At 44.4% G+C, this 18,468-nt stretch overlaps 1 protein-coding gene across 6 annotated transcripts in view; it reads right to left on the bottom strand.

Moving 5' to 3' along the window:
• Positions 1-18,468, bottom strand: part of FHIT (fragile histidine triad diadenosine triphosphatase) — a 1,028,662-nt gene that overhangs the window by 207,154 nt on the left and 803,040 nt on the right. For 5 of the 6 annotated variants that reach the window (XM_083493597.1, XM_083493599.1, XM_083493600.1 and 2 more), the window contains 2 exons: positions 11,962-12,107; positions 10,559-10,588 (listed from right to left, as the gene is read on the bottom strand). In XM_083493597.1, the coding sequence (XP_083349723.1) occupies positions 10,559-10,588; positions 11,962-12,107 (176 nt within the window). The remainder of the gene's footprint in view (positions 1-10,558; positions 10,589-11,961; positions 12,108-18,468) is intronic. The other variant, XM_083493602.1, reaches the window with a different exon arrangement.

The raw sequence follows: 18,468 nt of genomic DNA, 5'->3' as shown, positions 1-18,468 counted from the left end.
CCTTTGGTACCCTAGATGTTGCTGAACAGCAACTCCCATCAACCCAAAAAAGCATGACCAACGGCATGAGGAAAGTTGTAGTCCAACAACATCTGAAGGGACAAAAGTTCCCACACATGACGCAGACCCTATAGCTCCCATGATACCAATCACTGTCTATGCAAGCAGGACTTGCTGGGAAATGGAGTCCAACAACATGGGAAGGACTTCAGGTTCCCCACCTCCATCTTAGACCAATGGAAGATTATAGTGCTTAGAAACAGTCACTACAATGTCTTTGCTCTCAACAGGCAGCTGGCCCTTCGCCTCACCAGCAAAAGCCTCAGCGTGTCTACTCAGAAGTCAGTCCTACTGAAGTCAATCCAGCTTACTCCTAGCTAAGTGGGCTCAGGGTTGCAGCCTCCCTCCACTGCCAAGGAGAAGTGATAATAAAGTTTTTGGAATAAATTACAGTTAATGAAATCACAAAAAATATTTCATACCCTTAACTTTGGCCTCAAGGAGAGACAGTCCAAAGACTCTGCAAGGCCCCTGTCAGAGAGAAGGAGCCCCCTTCCTTCATTTTTCTAACTGTGACTAATTGGTGGATTCCTCAGGATGCTACAAGACCTTTTTAATGTGCATGTCTGGGATGTTCAGAATGTGGCAGACCTCTAATGTGATGTTACTTAGCATGCCTGGCAATGGAAAGCACCGTGACATTCTGTAGTGCAGAAGCAAAACAAAACAAAAAGATCCATCTCTAGACCCATCATAATTTACCACCAGAGAGAATTATGGGAATTGGGCCTGCCCCCTTTTCCCTTCAGGGGATCTTCAGCTCCTGATATTTCTAAAACAGACTTCATTATCCAAGCCATCATTTCCATTTATCAGTGCCTTGCAGCACTCGCTATTCTCAGTTCAAAGAGTGTCACGTCCATCAATCATTCCACGGCCTTCATTTTCCTTTGTCTCCTCCAGCCATCAAACTTTTTTTTTTTTAATGCTGCTTCTAGCATCAAGGGATGGCGGCCGCGAGAAGGCCAGGTGCCCTTTCCTAATGACAATAACTGGAAGATGCAAAGATTAGAGAACTTTGTGAGACTTGCCTTCCATGAAATGGCTGCTGAAACCTGGATAGGACACAGTGTGAAGTAGCAGCATTTCACCATTTCACCCATAAGTCCATAGAACAAGGGTGGGCAGTACGATGCCCTCCTTTGCTGGACTCCATCTCCCATCACCCCTAGTATTGGCCATTCTGATAGGGGCTGGTGGGAGTTGTAGTCCAAAGGCTTCCAGAAGCTGCCATGTTGGCTACCCCTACTGTAGAAAGCAAAGGGACGCGGGTGGCACTGTGGTCTAAACCACTGAGCCTCTTTGGGCATGCTGGTCAGTGGTTCGAATCCCCACGACGGAGTGAGCTCCCATTGCTCTGTCCCAGCTCCTGCCAACCTAGCAGTTCAAAAGCATTGCCAGTGCAAGTAGATAAATAGGTACCAGAGTGGCAGGAAGGTAAACAGTGTTTCTGTGCGCTCTGGCTTCCGTCACGGTGATCCATTGCACCGGAAGCACTGCTGGCCACATGACCTGGAAAACTGTCTGCAGACAAACACTAGCTTCCTCGGCCTGAAAGCAAGATGAGTGCCGCAACTCCATAGTCGCCTTTGACTGGACTTAACCACCCAGGGGTCCTTTGCCTTTACCTTTACCTAGAAAGCACAGGATGATCTTCCTTTTCATTTTGACAGTGCTGTCTTATGGCATGCCATAGCTCATATCCTCACCTGGTTTAGCCGGCCAGCGGAAGCCATTCCTGGGGTGTGGCTGCTGTCGCATGTTGACAGCTGAATGCAGGGTGGAGACCAATGGTGGACAAACTATCCCAGGAGCAGCATGATGTCCCCAACCAGAGGTATTAAAAAGGTAAAGGGACCCCTGACCGTTAGGTCCAGTCGTGGCCGACTCTGGGGTTGTGGCGATCATCTCGACTTATTGGCCGAGGGAGCCGGTGTACAGCTTCCAGGTCATGTGGCCAGCATGACTAAGCCACTTCTGATGAACCAGAGCAGCACACGGAAACATCGTTTACCTTCCCGCCACAGCGGTACCTATTTATCTACTTGCACTTTGACGTGCTTTCAAACTGTTAGGTTGGCATGAGCAGGGACCAAGCAATGGGAGCTCACCCCCTCGCAGGGATTCGAACCGCCCACCTTCTGATTGGCAAGTCCTAGGCTTTGTGGTTTAGACCACAGCGTCACCTGCGTCCCTCACCAGAGGTATTATTCCTCTCCTAATACCCTATACACATACTAGCATTATCATGGTTTTCATATATAATGTCTCATTTTTTTTGCCTCCTAGCTTTCTGGCCTCAGCGAGAAGTCTGGGATATCCAGACCAAAAGCAATGTTTCAGCCACCTTAGCCTTTCTTCAGAGCTATGTCTGCAGCGAGAGAATGCTCAGGGTGACCCAGGGGGCGACATCTTTCCTTTAGTTGCAGCTTCTGTTGCTCATCTGAAAGACCGAAAAGGTGGCTTTCATGGTTTATTAGCCCAAGGTTTGTGTATATGAATCCACAGGATGCCCAGATGCATTAACATTGCATTGCTGTTAATGACTGTAATCCTTCTGATGCAATCAATGCCTGCTGTGCTGTGATTAATTTTGAATATTCAAACCCCCTAGTCCACAGGAACAATAGGAATGAGAGAAGACAAGAAAATTAGGAAGGATCAGCTGTAGGCTAAAGAGGGATTCGGTTCCATAGAGACATTTCACTTCGGGTTAAGATGCTTACAAAACTCCAGCCAGGTGTATTGATTTAGTGCACCATTAAAGAAGCATCTGCGAAAGCAAAACACGCCCATCATAAAACAAAAAAATACGGGAAGCCAATCTTTGCAGCTTAGAATAATTAACAGAAGGTGAGGCACTGAAATGATTGTACCACATTGAAAGCATCAACCTCAGTTCCCTGTCTGACTAGTTGAATTTGCAATTGACAACATATGGGACTCAAGAAGGAAGGTGCTTAGATGTTGTCACCATTTTTATATGACATGCATCCATGAGATTCCCAGACTGTGGTATTCAGCAGATAACTTACAACCATTTTGATGTTACGCTCCGCTGCTTCTTGCGTTTTTAAAACCGCAAATCTAATCAACATGTGAAGATGACAATATACTGTGAGCATAGTAATGAGGACTCTGTTTCCTTTCCTCCAGTCCCCCAAACTTTTTAAGACTATACAGAGAGGTGAGAGAAGGAAGAGAAATGGCCTAGTTAGTGATACCTAATCTACTCCCATCAAAATGAACAATGGCATTTGCTCTTCTTCCACAGATAAACATGTCATTTCGTTTTGTGTTTATCTTTTTCTCCTTTTTGGACAAGAAAAACGTTTGATGCTGGCAAGAGAGAAACATTATTTATTGCAATTTAAGATGTGGTTCTCATACCTAATGATTGGTTTCGAGTCTCATGGTCCCTCAGGAGCACCAGGCAGTGGCTCGGACTGGCCTTTTTCAGACTGTGATTAAGGTAATTGAATCAGAAATGGATTGGGAATGCAACTAATTTTATTAAAATGCCCAGAGTTTGAATTTTCTCTTTATTTATTTCTTTTTTAAAAAGCCCATGCCATCAGCATAGCGACAATAAATTATAGCAAATTATGGTGCTCTCCAGAAAAGCGGCTCATATATCTAGAAGAGAGTACAATATGTGATCTTGAAAATCCAGGAGTTTGCAATAACATCAGCGGGGTGTTGTCATTTCATTACATTTATTAAGCTAATGGGACAAGAAGCCCCCAGCAAATCAACATATCTTCAAAATCCACTGGCTACACACACATCGAGTGGCCGGTGCCTCTCATACAATAGAAAATCAATTTTCCCCCAACCTTTAATTCTAAAAGCAAGATATATACTTGCTGATGGCTAATCAAGGGAGCACTTCTTACAATTAACACTTTGCCCGTGAGTGCACTTGCAGGGAATCCTATAGCCCAACAGTGAGGTCATCACAGCCTGCTGTAGATTTAAATTCGCATGGTTCAAGCTGTGATTAGTTAATCAAGCCAACCTTTCAAACTACTGCGGTAATAATTTCAGAATGTGGTGCCTAGTCAACTGCGACATCCTTCTCTCACAGGCTGATACAGAGACTTAGCACAACAGAAGCACTGCTATGAGACCACTGGAAGTTATGACCTACCCCTGCAATAGCCAAAATATGTCTTGTTATAGGTTTCAGCATATGTGTGTGTCAGTCTGGGTTATATTTGCAGGTCCCTTGCAGGCCAAGGAGGTTTAGAATCTAGCAGAAGAGGCTGCAGAAGAGGACAGAGGACAGGATCACACTTCAAAACGACCTTGACAGATTAGAGAACTGGGCAAAAACAAACAAGATGAATTTTAACAGGGAGAAATGTAAAGTATTGCACTTGGGCAAAAAAAATGAGAGGCACAAATACAAGATGGGGGACACCTGGCTTGAGAGCAGTACATGTGAAAAGGATCTAGGAGTCTTGGTTGACCACAAACTTGACATGAGCCAACAGTGTGACGCGGCAGCTAAAAAAGCCAATGCAATTCTGGGCCTCATCAATAGGAGTATAGCATCTAGATCAAGGGAAGTAATAGTGCCACTGTATTCTGCTCTGGTCAGACCTCACCTGGAGTACTGTGTCCAGTTCTGGGCACCACAGTTCAAGAAGGACACTGACAAACTGGAACGTGTCCAGAGGAGGGCAACCAAAATGGTCAAAGGCCTGGAAACGATGCCTTATGAGGAACGGTTAAGGGAGCTGGGCATGTTTAGCCTGGAGAAGAGGAGGTTAAGGGGTGATATGATAGCTATGTTCAAATATATAAAAGGATGTCACATAGAGGAGGGAGAAAGGTTGTTTTCTGCTGCTCCAGAGAAGCGGACACAGAGCAATGGATCCCAACTACAAGAAAGAAGATTCCACCTAAACATTAGGAAGAACTTCCTGACAGTAAGAGCTGTTCGACAGTGGAATTTGCTGCCAAGGAGTGTGGTGGAGTCTCCTACTTTGGAGGTCTTTAAGCAGAGGCTTGACAACCATATGTCAGGAGTGCTCTGATGGTGTTTCCTGCTTGGCAGGGGGTTGGACTCGATGGCCCTTGTGGTCTCTTCCAACTCTATGATTCTATGATTCTATGAACTGGTCAGAGAAGTTTCTTTGTAAGATAATGGGCTCAGATGGCCAGTTAAGGGCTGCCATTCACATGTCCATTTATATGCCTTATTATTTATACCCTGCTCATCTGGCTGGGTTTCCCCAGCCACTCTGGGCAGCTTCCAACAAAATATTACGAATACAATAAAACAATATAAATATATTTTAAAAAATTAAAAATTGCCCAGCAGCACCTTAGAGACCAACTAAGTTAGTTCTTGGTATGAGCTTTCGTGTGCATGCACACTTCTTCAAATACACTGAAACAGAAGTCACCAGACCCTTATATATAGTGAGGGGGTGGGGAGGGGTATTACTCAGAAGGGTGGTGGGAACAGGCAATAAGCTGATAGGTGTGGTAAACCTGTTGACAACTGTTAACGACTGCAGTTGGTCTTACAGGAAAAAGCAAGGGGTGAGATGGCCCAAAATAGCTTCATCATGTATAATGAGATAAAAATCCAATGTCTCTATTCAGACCAGGTCTCCCCATGGTTTTAAGTTTGGTAATAAGTTGTAATTCAGCAACTTCTCTTTTCAGTCTATTTCTGAAATTTCTGAGCCCCCCCATCCTATGCTCAGGTTGCATATATGTGCAAATAAAACCAGTTTTAGCCTAAAGACACCACAATTTCCATTAACTTGCATTCCAAGGAAATTGAACCCTGAGTAAGCACTGGGATTCCTGGAGTCTCTTGCTGCTCCAAGATTAGGATGCGTGCAACAGGATGAACTAGCAGCCTCAGTGACATCCCAGAGCCCAGTACAGAAAATTTCCATATCACTGTTGCCCACAAGTCAAAGCGTTGGTGTGGGAACTTGCTATTGCCACCCTCCAGAAGAACTCTATGGCTGGCTCTATGCTTTATGGCAGCAGTGGGGAGTCAGTCACAAGGTGGTTATCATTTGTAGCAGCCTCCACATGGTGCTGGAAAGTGGTGCTCTTCATCTAAACAACAGGAAGGAGTGGGAAAAGAATGTCTATTCATGACATGAGGAAAGGGAAATGGTTAATGTCCCTTTGTGCCAAATACTAACATTGTTTAAAGTTGTGCCCCGCTGCCTATGTTGGATTTGCAAGATTAATTTGAATACGGCAAGACTGTCAAACTTTATACACCAGTAAGCACATCTGGAATTCTGAGACGGTGTTCCCCAGTCACAAAATGGCTGCCATGGGTTGTGTGGTATAAAACAAAATGGCTGCCATGGGTATGCGGCATAACAGAAAATGGCTGTTGTGAGGGGTGTGGTGTAACAAAAATGGCTGCTGTATCTAAAAAATGGCCTCCCCAAAAATGGGAAAAGACACTCGCTCACAGAGAGAAGTTTGTTGCATCTCTCCACTGTTCAGAATGGAAAGGAGTTTGCATATTCAATGAAATGTTGTCATGTTTGAGGTGGAATTTTTAATATAGGTGACGCAAAGCCAGTGCAAACAGGAACTAAACAGGAAGAGCAAACAGTATATTGTGTATTGTGGGTTTTGTGGAGATATTTACTGTGACCTTTTTCAAGTGCCATAGAAGATACTAGTGGGATTGCTGGTATCCATGAGTGCCATGTTGGGAATACAGTGGTACCTTGGGTTACATACGCTTCAGGTTACAGACTCCACTAACCTAGAAATAGTGCTTCAGGTTAAGAACTTTGCTTCAGGACGAGTACTGAAATCGTGCTCCAGCGGCACGGCAGCAGCAGGAGGCCCCATTAGATAAAGTGGTGCTTCAGGTTAAGAACAGTTTCAGGTTAAGTACGGACCTCCGGAATGGATTAAGTACTTAACCCGAGGTACCACTATACAGAAAGGGGTTGGGGGGGATGATAGTGGGTACGTGAAAAGCTACCAGTCAAACACTGTACCAGTGGCAGTAGACCTCATGGGACCACTGTGGTGCAGAAGTGGATTGGACAGGGAGGAGTAATTTCAAGGCCATGAATGGGAAAGGCAGTAATTGAAGACAAGAATGGGATTTCATTGTTGGGCTTCCTCAGTAAGATTTGTGAATCTTTGCCCTATTCATCCATCTGAGGTGAACTAAAAGTTGTAGTTGTTGTCCTTTCTCCCTGCACGCACACTCTCTCTTTCTTCTTCCATCCCTGCTAGCTATTCCCAGGCGGTAACACAAACTATCCCACAAATAAGGTCAATGCAGCAAATGGAAAGGAAGAGAATTGCTTCCATTTGCTGTTGTCAGATGTTAGTGTTGTCTTAATCAACCCTAACAGGGCCTTTAACGGGTAAATCCTATACTCACATTACACCAGGAACAGAGATAGGCCACTCCTATTCTTGAGAAACAGCTGCCATATTTAATGGGTGGTCAGCCCAGGAAGGGAGGGGGGAAACACACACAACCAGAAAATCTAAAAAATCTAAAAAATGCATTTTAAAAATTGACAGACTCATCCCCTTGGAACACCCAGCAAAGCCACCTACATGTTGCACAGACCTCAATGCATGCCCCCAGGACATCACCTGCATCACACCACACCCACACCCACCCACCAAGACCACAACATCACTGCCCCATCAGCCTCAGTGGCACACCAATAATGGCCATGTTACTGCAAACCCCCAGGAATCAGTGCAGGCAGGAGTTCAAATCCTTTCTCTTCTTACAAGCAGTGTTGAATGTGTGCCACACAGAGGTGTAAGGAAAAGAGGCACAGCGCAAGACCCACAAGATGCCAGCAGAGAGCGTACATACACACAGCCCTCCAGGGACAAGGGCTGAAGTTGCGCCCAGAGAGAAAAATACATTTGCCAAGCGGCCAAAGGAGGGGCCCGGAGATGTCGTGCATGCAGAGTGGCAACGACATTCTCCAGTGGCCCACTGGATTGAGAACATAGGAAGAGCTGGCTGGATCTTGGCTCATCTGTCTCAGCATCCTGTTCTCACAGCGGCCAACCAGATGCCTGTGGGAAACCAGGAAGCAGAAATCGAGTACAGGAGCAGCCTCCCCTCCTGTGGTCTCTAGCCACTGGTATTCAGAAACATTACTGGTTCCAGCTGTGGAGGCAGAGCTGAGCCATCATAGAAGCAGGAGAGAGGAGTTTTGGGCCCCATCAGGGGAATGTTCAAATGGGTCCCCACTGGTTTTTTTGGATGCCTGATTAAACAAATGAAGTCTGAGGTTGAATCCTGACAAGACAGAAGTACTGTTTTGGGGGGACAGGGGACAGGGGGCAGGCTGGTGTGGAGGACTCCCTGGTCCTGAATGGGGTACCTGTGCCCCTGAAGGACCAGGTGCGCAGCCTGGGAGTCATTTTGGACTCACAGCTGTCCATGGAGGCGCAGGTCAATTCTGTGTCCAGGGCAGCAGTCTACCAACTCCACCTGGTATCCAGGCTGAGACCCTAACCTGCCTGCGGACTGTCTCGCCAGAATGGTGCATGCTCTAGTTATCTCCCGCTTGGACTACTGCAATGCGCTCTCCGTGGGGCTACCTTTGAAGGTGACATGGAAACTGCAATTAATCCAGAATGCAGCAGCTAGACTGGTGACTGGGAGTGGCCGCCGAGACCATATAACACCGGTCCTGAAAGATCTTCATTGGCTCCCAGTACGTTTCCGAGCACAATTCAAAGTGTTGGTGCTGACCTTTAAAGCCCTAAACGGCCTTGGTCCTGTATACCTGAAGGAGCATCTCCACCCCCATCATCCAGCCCGGACACTGAGATCCAGCGCTGAGGGCCTTCTGGCGGTTCCCTCACTGCGAGAAGTGAAGTTACAGGGAACCAGGCAGAGGGCCTTCTCGGTAGTGGCTCCTGCCCTGTGGAATGCCCTCCCAGCAGATGTCAAGGCAATAAACAACTATTTTACTTTTAAAAGACAACTGAAGGCGGCCCTGTTTAGGGAAGTTTTTAATGTCTGATGCTGTGTTGTTTTTAATATTCGGTTGGAAGCCGCCCAGAGTGGCTGGGGAAACCCAGCCAGATGGGTGGGGTATAAATAATAAATTATTATTATATTAATATGGTAAGAAACTGAAGTCAGGCAGCAGCAAAAGTGAAGAAGCTCACATTCAACCCACACTGCAATAACTGGATAGCCACTGTGAGACTAGGAGGCTGGAGTAGGTGGGCGAGGGGCCTGATGCAATTGGGCTGTTTTATGTCATGAAGATCCTCAACCACTTGGCCACAGCAGACAGGCTTCAGACACACCACGGGATGCCCCACCCTCAGCTGCCACAGCCCTCGAGGGGTTAACTCCAACAGTGGGTGTGTATTTTGGTGTTTGCTGAGGTTTCAACACTTGATGACTGCAATGTTAAAGTGATGACTTGCATGTGTGGAACAGCTATGGCAGACCAAACGCCACACCCAGAGTTTCCCTAGCATCTCCCAATGCTTCAAACGCCATCTTTTCTTCAGGACGTTATCTCAAAAGCTCAGATGCAAACCACCGGGTGCTAACTTATGAGGAGACATACTTGCTTGTGCACAAATAAGACCAAAGTCCATTCCAATTAGCATGCTTCACTATACAGCTTTTGTGGAATGCTGGACGCATCTCTTTACCCTGGTCTTTGACACTTGATATGAGTGTTTTCAGAACCCACCCTATTCCTGTGATTGTAATCTGTTTTAACTTCTTTTCTTTCAATTGTTATAATCCACGTGGGGACCTTCTGATAAAAGAAGGTGGCTGTTGGCTGGCTGTGGAAAATCAAGGTGGGGAGGGAAGGAAGTTTATTATATAACAAGAACTCAAGGTCACCGACTGAAAAGTGGATTGACAGACCCATCAGGTTCAGGACAGACCAAAAGAAATACCTATTTCCACAATAGCAATACTTAGGTTCTGGAACTCACTGTCACAGAAGGGCAGCCACACACCCACACAAACAAATGGATTATGCAAGCATATGAAGGATAGGTATTAGTTATGACAGTGGAACAGACCGTCCATGCTCAAAGATAGTTTCCCTGTATACCAAGGGCATACACTAGGGAAAGAGCTGTTGACTTCCTGCCTTGCTTCTGTCTGGCCACTGTGAGAAACAAATTGTTAGACTAGCTGGACTGAGAGTCTGACCCAGCCAGGCTCTTAAGATCCCCACCCAGCCGTGGAGGTCCCGGACGCAGAAGACAGCAGTGTGCCGAGATGGAGCCGTTCCATGGACCAGCGGTCGAGAGTCACTGCTTAAGACTGGAGAGGTGGTGAGGTGTAACCAAATTGCACCATATTCCCTTTCAATCAATCTATTTACAGCTGCACAGAAGATTCGGGATCCCTCCAGCTTCAAGGATAAAATAGCAATGCTGCAATGTGCTGCAGCTGACTGGTTTTATTAGTTCTCATAATTGTCTCTTATTAATTTGTACTCTGCATAATAAAATAAGCACTCACCTTCACAGTCTGTCCAGCTTCAGGACCGTCCTGTAGATGAGAAGAAAGGGAAGGGGATGGAGGAGACTGAGATAAGAGCAGCCGACGAGTCTCTCTTGGGTATTCAAAAATATCGCCCATTAATAATTTAAATCCAATTTCATTGTGCATTAATTTATAGCGCTCTCGTGGGTATGATTTGGCGCCAAAGCTTTCGGGAACAGACACCTTTTTATTTCAGGTCCTCATCAAATAGGAAAAGGTGGTCTGAAGAGAAATAAAGGCGGCCACATTTATTCCCCCAGCCCTTGGCATCTCGTATCATAAATGCTCCCAATAACTATGGTGCTCACCAAGATTGATGGGTGCTATTTGTAAAAGGAAAGTCAGCTGTTGGCAGACGAGGAGTGGCGTGGCAAATTGGCCATTTGCACAACATGGTTTTAACAAAACGACTGGGGTATCAGAGGTGACCACTGGATCCAAAGTGGTGGTGTTATTTAGATTTTAGTAGTCCCGCTTATCAGCCACAATGCGTTTCCGGGAAATAGTTTATTAGGCAAGCGTTCACATAACGAGCTGATGATCTCCATTATTTCCTATGGGGGAATTTCTAATCTCTCTCCCCACTCTTGCCATGGTTTCTGCCCCAAAATGGCTGCTGCCAACCAGCAAAGCACAAACAAGGAAGGAAGGAAGTAAGGAAGTGGACAAAGCCCAGATGTTTAAAAATGTGTTTGTGTGTGGCCTTAAATCAGGGGTTCCCAATTGGTGGTCTGTGGCCCCCAGGGGAGCTGTGTGACCCACCCAGGGGATCCATGGCACCATTCCCATAACGAAAACTACCACAGAGATATCAAAACTTTCAAAAGTAGGGAGTCCATGGATTGGGTTTTGAAAATCAGGCCATCCACATTACTTTGTTAATTAACTGCATTAAACGCCTCAGGACTACAATACTTCAAAGACTGACTCTCTCCATATGAACCGACCTGGATCCTGAGATCTTCTGAGGCCTTCCTTCGTCTGCCTCCTCCTCGAGAGGTCCAGAGGGTGGCAACACGAGAATGAGCCTTCTCTGCAGTGGGCTCTCCGTCTGTGGAATGCTCTCCCCAGGGAAGTTCACCTGGCGCCTTCATTATACACCTTTAGGTGCCAGGTGAAAACATTCCTCTCCAACCAGGCCTTGGATTGATTGACATACGATGCTCTTTTAAATGTGTTATGGGAGTGGGGGTTAGTTTTTGTTCTTATTTTTATTATGTGTTTTTCATATTGTAATTTTATGCTGCGAACTGTCCTGAGATCTACAGAGGTAGGGTGGTATATAAATGTAGTAGTAGTAGTAACAGTGCAAAACATCTGGAGGGCTCTAGGTTGTGGAAGAGCACGATAAAGAAGGCACGACAGAACTGTTTACTAACCTGAACGGAAATGGTGAGTGAAGTCCCACCAAAATGTTGCTCCACTACATTTCCAACCAGCTGCGTTGTGCGAAATAAATCAGCCACTTCTTCAGGGCGCAGATCGCGGAATCGTTCCACAGGGCGGAGTGGGCAAATGAGAACATCTGGTTTGCATAATGTTAAGGCACAACTGACATATTATTCCATCTCAGAACGTTCCCTTCCCTTCAACATTCTAAACAGTATGTTCATATACCTAACAAACAGCCCCAAACACCCAAGTTCTGTGATCTTGACGGGAATTCAGCACCTGCGGAAAGAAGATCCGTGCATTATTTGTCTGAATGCTTTGACCAAGCGCTCCATTTCAAATATTTCAAGCTGCATAAATGACCGAGTGAGCCTGAAAAGTCAGCTTTTGGGGAATTCCACAATGCTCTGCCTGAAGCAGTGAAGACTTGGATAGAAAATAGATGAAAATCTCGAAGAACAGTTGAAGATCACTGAACACACATGTGCAGAATCCCCTTTTATATTCCAAGCAGTAGGTTAACTTCCTGGAGAAAACAGCAGTCATTTTTTGAACACATCCAAGCATTTTGGGCTGCATAAATTCACATTCTGAATGGTGGTGGTGGGTAGGGTTGCCATATTTCTGGATATTGCCATGATTCAGCAGTCATAAGCAGTGGCTGAGCAGAAATCGCAGCAATGTTGGGGAAAATCGGTTTTTCTTTAAAATAGCTCAAAAACTTCAGGTTTGTGGTTTGGTCTGGGTTTTTTTTTGAGATTTTACATTTAAAAAGCTTAACAAAAAACTTCAATTTTATTTTTAGTCTTTTGTGTCTGGATTTTCACTTTAAAATATGGCAACCCTAGTGGTGGGGATTATGAACATTGCTAGTAACAGTTGTGACTGTTGGATTACACAACTTCCATGATCAGAGCTGTGACTTCAGTGGGCTTAAGCATTTGCAGATTTGTAGTGGCTTGTGGCCAATAATTCTATTGCCATAACTGATTAGATTTGCAAATGTTAATATATTTTGGTCATACAACTGTAATTTCTGGAGCATATAATTTGCGGGCCCTCGCTGTATAATTAGAGATTTTTGCTGTGGCACATTTCAGGTGCCATAATTAGGATCATCTGGTCTCTTAAGATATAAGAGTTTCTGTCAGGGGCTCAGGGACGGAGGCACAGGGGAGAGAGGAAATGGAGAGCGAAGGGGAAGAATCTGAGGGCAGCGTAGGGGAGTATGACAGTGATCCGAGAGATTCCATGAGCTTCTCCAGCGAATCAGGAGATTCCCAGAAGGAGGCGCCGATGGTCAGGGCAAGGGGGGTCCCAGGGGGGACACACCAGAAACAAGGGGCCAGCGGGGACTCCCAAAGCAGCAGCGGGAGATCAGGACCAGCTTCCCCACCAGAGCGTAGTGAGGGGGAAGGGTCCCATGTGTCAGGGCCAGCGTCTCCTCCAGCAGGGGGAGAAGATGAGTCAGGACTGACCACGCCTTCGGAGAGTGGGGGAACGGAGGGGAGGTCAGGTCCAGCTAGCCCCCCCGAAGGGGGAAGCAGTGACAGGAGCAGTGTAACGGTCAGGAGGAAGGTTGCCGGCTGGGCGCGCGCGCCAAGTTCGAATGTAGAGGCGCGTGGGACAGCAGAAAACCCGGATTGGGAACCAGGTCCTAAAGCCCGCCGGAGGCAGGGGGAAGACTCAGTGGACTCAGTGTCAGAAGAGTCTAGGAAGGGCGAGACCCCAGCTGACAGGCGGAACCAGAGGAGGAAGGAGCAAAGGAAGAGGTGGAGCAAGGCTAGAGTCTTAAACTGGTGTCTGGGGGGAGGAGATTCAGACGGAGCTTTGGCGGTCTAGAGTTTCAGACGTAGAGCTGCACGCTACGGCTGTGGAAGTGAAACTGAATTTCAATAAAGACTTTTGTATAAAACAACGAACTGGCGTTGGTCCTTTGTGAGCTGGGACCTCGGGCAGCTCTGACAGTTTCGTATAGCAGATTCCTATATGTGTCTACTCAGATGTAAGTCCTATTGAGTCCAGTGGGGCTTATTCCCAAGTAAGCGGATGTAAAATTGCACAGTTGCAATCCTATGCATATTTACTTGGCAGTAAGTCCTTTTTTTTCAAAGTGAGTTGTTTAGGGTTGCACCATAACTGTACAGTCCTAAGCATGTCTACTTAGAAGTAAGTCCCAAGGAAAATTATTCCAAGTTAAGTACGTGCAGGGCCGCGACCTCAGAGTTTTAAAATTAGGGTGTGCATTTGATTTGGATGAATCCCAAATCAAGAACTGAAGCAAGCCAGTTCAGACAGATTTGAGGCTTGCATATGCTGAAGCATAGCTGTCAACTTACAGATTTGAAAATAAGGGACCAGCAGCCTCGAAAATAAGGGATCAGCAGCCAAAATAAGGGATTTTCCGAACACAGGTATGTTCAACTTCTGAGCCCCTCCGAGCCAAAGGCAGAAAGCCCAGCCAGCAGCCAAATGAAGCCTCAAGCAGTGGTTCCCACAGCGCAGCAACCCGGTAAAGAGGATGCAGCAAGGAAAACCACCGTCACCTCTCCGCTGGGAAGCGCTGAGCTGAGCAAAGGCGAGTCCCCAGGCAACGAGGCCGATTTGATCAGCACAAGGCATGCAAGCTCCACCCCCCAGTCATTCTTAGACTCCTTATTGGGTGAGCAACGCAGCCAAGCAACACAGTTGAAGCCTCCCTCCTCCCTGGCCGGCAGGCAGGGAGGGAGAGGAGCTGCTTCCTTTGAAACCCGGGAAATTTAAGGGACATCATCAATAAGGGACAGCAGCGGGACACAGTGCTGGGATAAGGGACTTTGCCGCCAAATAAGGGATGGTTGACAGCTATGTGCTGAAGCAGTATCTCTCCAACGCTCCTCAAGCTGAAATTGTCTAGCAAAAAGTCACTCTTGTGGTTTATCACCACAACAGCTACTCACTTTGGGTTTTAGTAAAGCAAACAGTCTAATTTGTCAGCGCCTAAATGATATCGAGCATCAGAACAACATGGCCACAATAAAGAAATTTTGTCCATGTTATGACTATTTTCCACCCTCCCATTTCAACTCTCTGGCACCCTAAAGACTTCTAGTTCAAAAGGTTATGGACTAATCTGCCAGTAATTTAGCAGGTTTCTTAGCTGGGGGCCCTTTCTTGTGCCTGCTGTTTTTATAGGCACTGCCCACAAACCAAGAGAAAATAATTAAATGCAACCTTTTTAAAAAACACTACAAAGATGTAAAGGAAAACTAGTGCAGCTACCCTTCTGAAATTTGGCAGGATTCATCTCTCTGAAGGAGAGAGAAATTTTGCAAATTTCTGCTAGTTCTCCTCCCAACCAAATCATAATACAATTTTTTAAAAAATGTTCCTTTAAAAATATCAAAAGGTGTCAATTACAAAACTCTCTGGATCTATTTGAAGGGCTTTATCTGCTCAGGAGGAGCTACTCTGCCTTTTATTCAATTTCTGTTAAAACAAGGACAAGAGTTGTAGTTGTTTTAGATTTTGACCATAATAGGGAATGAAGAAGGTTTTTTCCCCCAAACTAGAATTCAGATTCAAACCCAAACCAAATTAGGAAGTCTTCACGGCACTCCGGTCCAAACTGGGCTGTTTTCTGAAGCACCAAACTAAGTCCTTCTGAAGTACCAAACTAGATAAGTAAACATCCCTAGTCTAAAATGCTATCTGAGGCTGTAATCGAAGGGACAGTTACCTTGAAAAACACAGTGCAAACTTGCTTTACAAAGCAATCCTATACATGTAGACTCCAAAGTATCTGGGATATTTTAGCCTAAGAGATATTAGAAAGCAATAAGTTTATTTTCTGATGGGATTTCTTTTGTGGTTCTGGGAGGTTATTTCTCTGCCTCAAGCAACAGGCGCTGTTGGGCTTAATAAAGCTCTAGTAATTTATTTGCTAGTCTTTCCAGTGTGCTGTAGAAAGTGCCTTCATAAATGACGCTATTGGTTGAAGTGAGAGCCCAAGGGGGAAGCAGGGAAGCTGCACTGCACTCCTGATTTCCATATTAGGAATGGAGAAATGGGAAAACTAATTAATTTTGCTTGTTAAAAAAGAAGACGAAGAAGAAGGGAAATGCATGTCAACACTAAAAAAACAGGAAGAGATACATTTGTTTAATCCAAGTTCATTTTTCAAAAGGGAAGAAGGGAACCCTTTTCCTCAGGCAGTCTGACACTTAAGTAGATAATTACTCTTCTTCTGCAATACTGCTTTATTATTATGGGTCAGTGAACCATTTATAAATGAAGAATATCTTTCCACTTACCTCTAGCAAAATTGTGCCTAACATTCAGCTTTCTTGTATTCCTCTCTCTGTGTGTTTAAAATGTCTTTCAGAGTTCTAGTCCACTCCCTTCTGGTCTTTATACACTATTACAGCATTAAAACCTCAATTGTCACCCATTCATATTTCTAAGTCATTTCAGGGGAAAAGAAGTATATGGCCTAACATTCACTTGCCCCATTGTGGGGGCCTGGGGAGCTGCTATGGGGGGAAGGGGGCAAGAGGGTTAACTTCCACAGGAGATATCAGAGAATTCGGTCGAGAATGCAGATGGGACCAGAAATCACCTAAGTTCATTTATTTATTGTGGTGGTGATTATTATTTATAGACCACCTATTATCTATTCTAAAAGATCTAAAAGTTCTGTGTTCCATGTCCAGAACAGAAATGGATTCAGGGAATACAATACAATCCATAGTTTTCATTGTTATTGTTTTCAGGTTGCAAATGATATGCAATTTATTTCACACATACTTGCATTGTGTTTCCTTCGCAGTGAAAATAATGGGATGGACTAACATAATGATAACATGAGCTAGGTAATTAGTTACATAAACTATGTAAATTGTGTGATTTTGCCACAGCAGAAAGCTGGGTTGTTGGTTTTTTTTGCAGAAAGTAAACTGCAGTGAAATGTAAACAGTGATGCATGCAACACACACAGGGCAGGGCAGAAAACAATAGATTTCTGTTAAATTACTAAAACTCAAAGTAAAAGCAGAATTTGGATTTTTTGAATGGCAGTGGAGGTCTGAGATCTTTCATTCCATGCATGAATGCCACACCACTCTACCCAAAATGGAAAGCTGGCTGGGCCGATTGAAGATCAAAAAAGAGGGAACAACCTAGGAGAAATATATTTCTTATTTGGCAATCAGTCATAGCCGAGTAAGTTTGTCTTCCATAAACACGGTTTTAACAGTGCGTCCGTAAGTGACTGTGGAGCCAATTCTGGATCCACATGTCCTTCCACAGTGGGAACATTGGTTTCTGGGTGGGAGAAATAAGTGATTTCTGTTTTAGAGGCTCTTCTGCACAGGAAGGTCAAAAGATCATAGGTGGATGTTTTGAATATGAAAGTTAAAAGTATACATAAATAAGTTTTTCAAAGGGAGGCCACTGTTTCAGGATGACAATTAAGGAGAAATGGAAACTTAGTCAGGATTTTATTTTCCTTTTGATTGGCTAAATGGTTGGGAGGGAATGAAAATCTGGTATATAAATCAAGCTGGAAAATAGAGCCATTAGAGATTTACAATAGTTACAGCCTGAGGAAGTTGAACTGAGAAGGTTGGAATCATCCGTACTGATAATTATTTGCTGGGTCTACAATATATTTTGCTGGATGTGTCTATCTCTGTTTATTTTTATATTTAACAAGAATTGTACCATTAAATTGACGAAAACCTCCAAATGTTCTTTACTATTGTATTTAAGTAATGCATTCTCCCTCCTGCACTGTTCAAATGTTATTTTTATATATCCAATACACTACAGAATTGGGGGAAAGTATTAAAATGTATTTTAGGGGAGAAACTTTATTTTTGCAAATTTCTTGAGCGAGGGGTCTTAAAAAGTTTTTGAATGTGACGGGTGCAAATCTGCTATTATTTTGTGACTGGACAACATTTAGTTTGGTAAATCTATGCTTGATTTAAAAGCACATAAACTGCTCTTGGAATTTTACCTTCTGAAAATGTCCAGTAATGCTATAAAAATGTTAGTTTCTCTGTATAAAACAAATCCATAACTTCTATAATTTCCATCTTGGGCAACAGCTATTTGTTCTCCATTTTCATCAGCACAGAGAATTGCTTCATTTGATGGTATTGAAGCACCCTGCTTGCTTCTCTGCTTATATTCAGCAAGCCTTCTTATCTTGTTGTTTTGCTAAGGTCTGCTTTTTTTACTTGTCTGCTATGCTCAGGCATATATAATAAAACTGCAAGTACTTGGCAGTCATTTTTAATTATTTCTATGCAATTTTACAGACATTCTTCCACATTGTTTTTAATAAGGCCAATTTAAAATTATTGGAAATGCCACAAAAACGTTTTAAAAAGCCAATATGGTTATTTACAAAACTAAACTATATTAATTTAACCAATTCCCAAGTCATGTTACAACTTTTAGGCACCCATCATTTTTGGAAGTTGAAAGTTGAAAAATTCAACACGCCCTAT

Source organism: Podarcis liolepis (genome assembly GCF_965112155.1).
Source record: "Podarcis liolepis genome assembly, chromosome: 2".
In the NCBI taxonomy this organism is placed as follows: Eukaryota; Metazoa; Chordata; class Lepidosauria; order Squamata; family Lacertidae; genus Podarcis; species Podarcis liolepis.
Note: the sequence above shows the minus strand (reverse complement) of the source record. Positions and strands in the feature narration are given on the sequence as shown.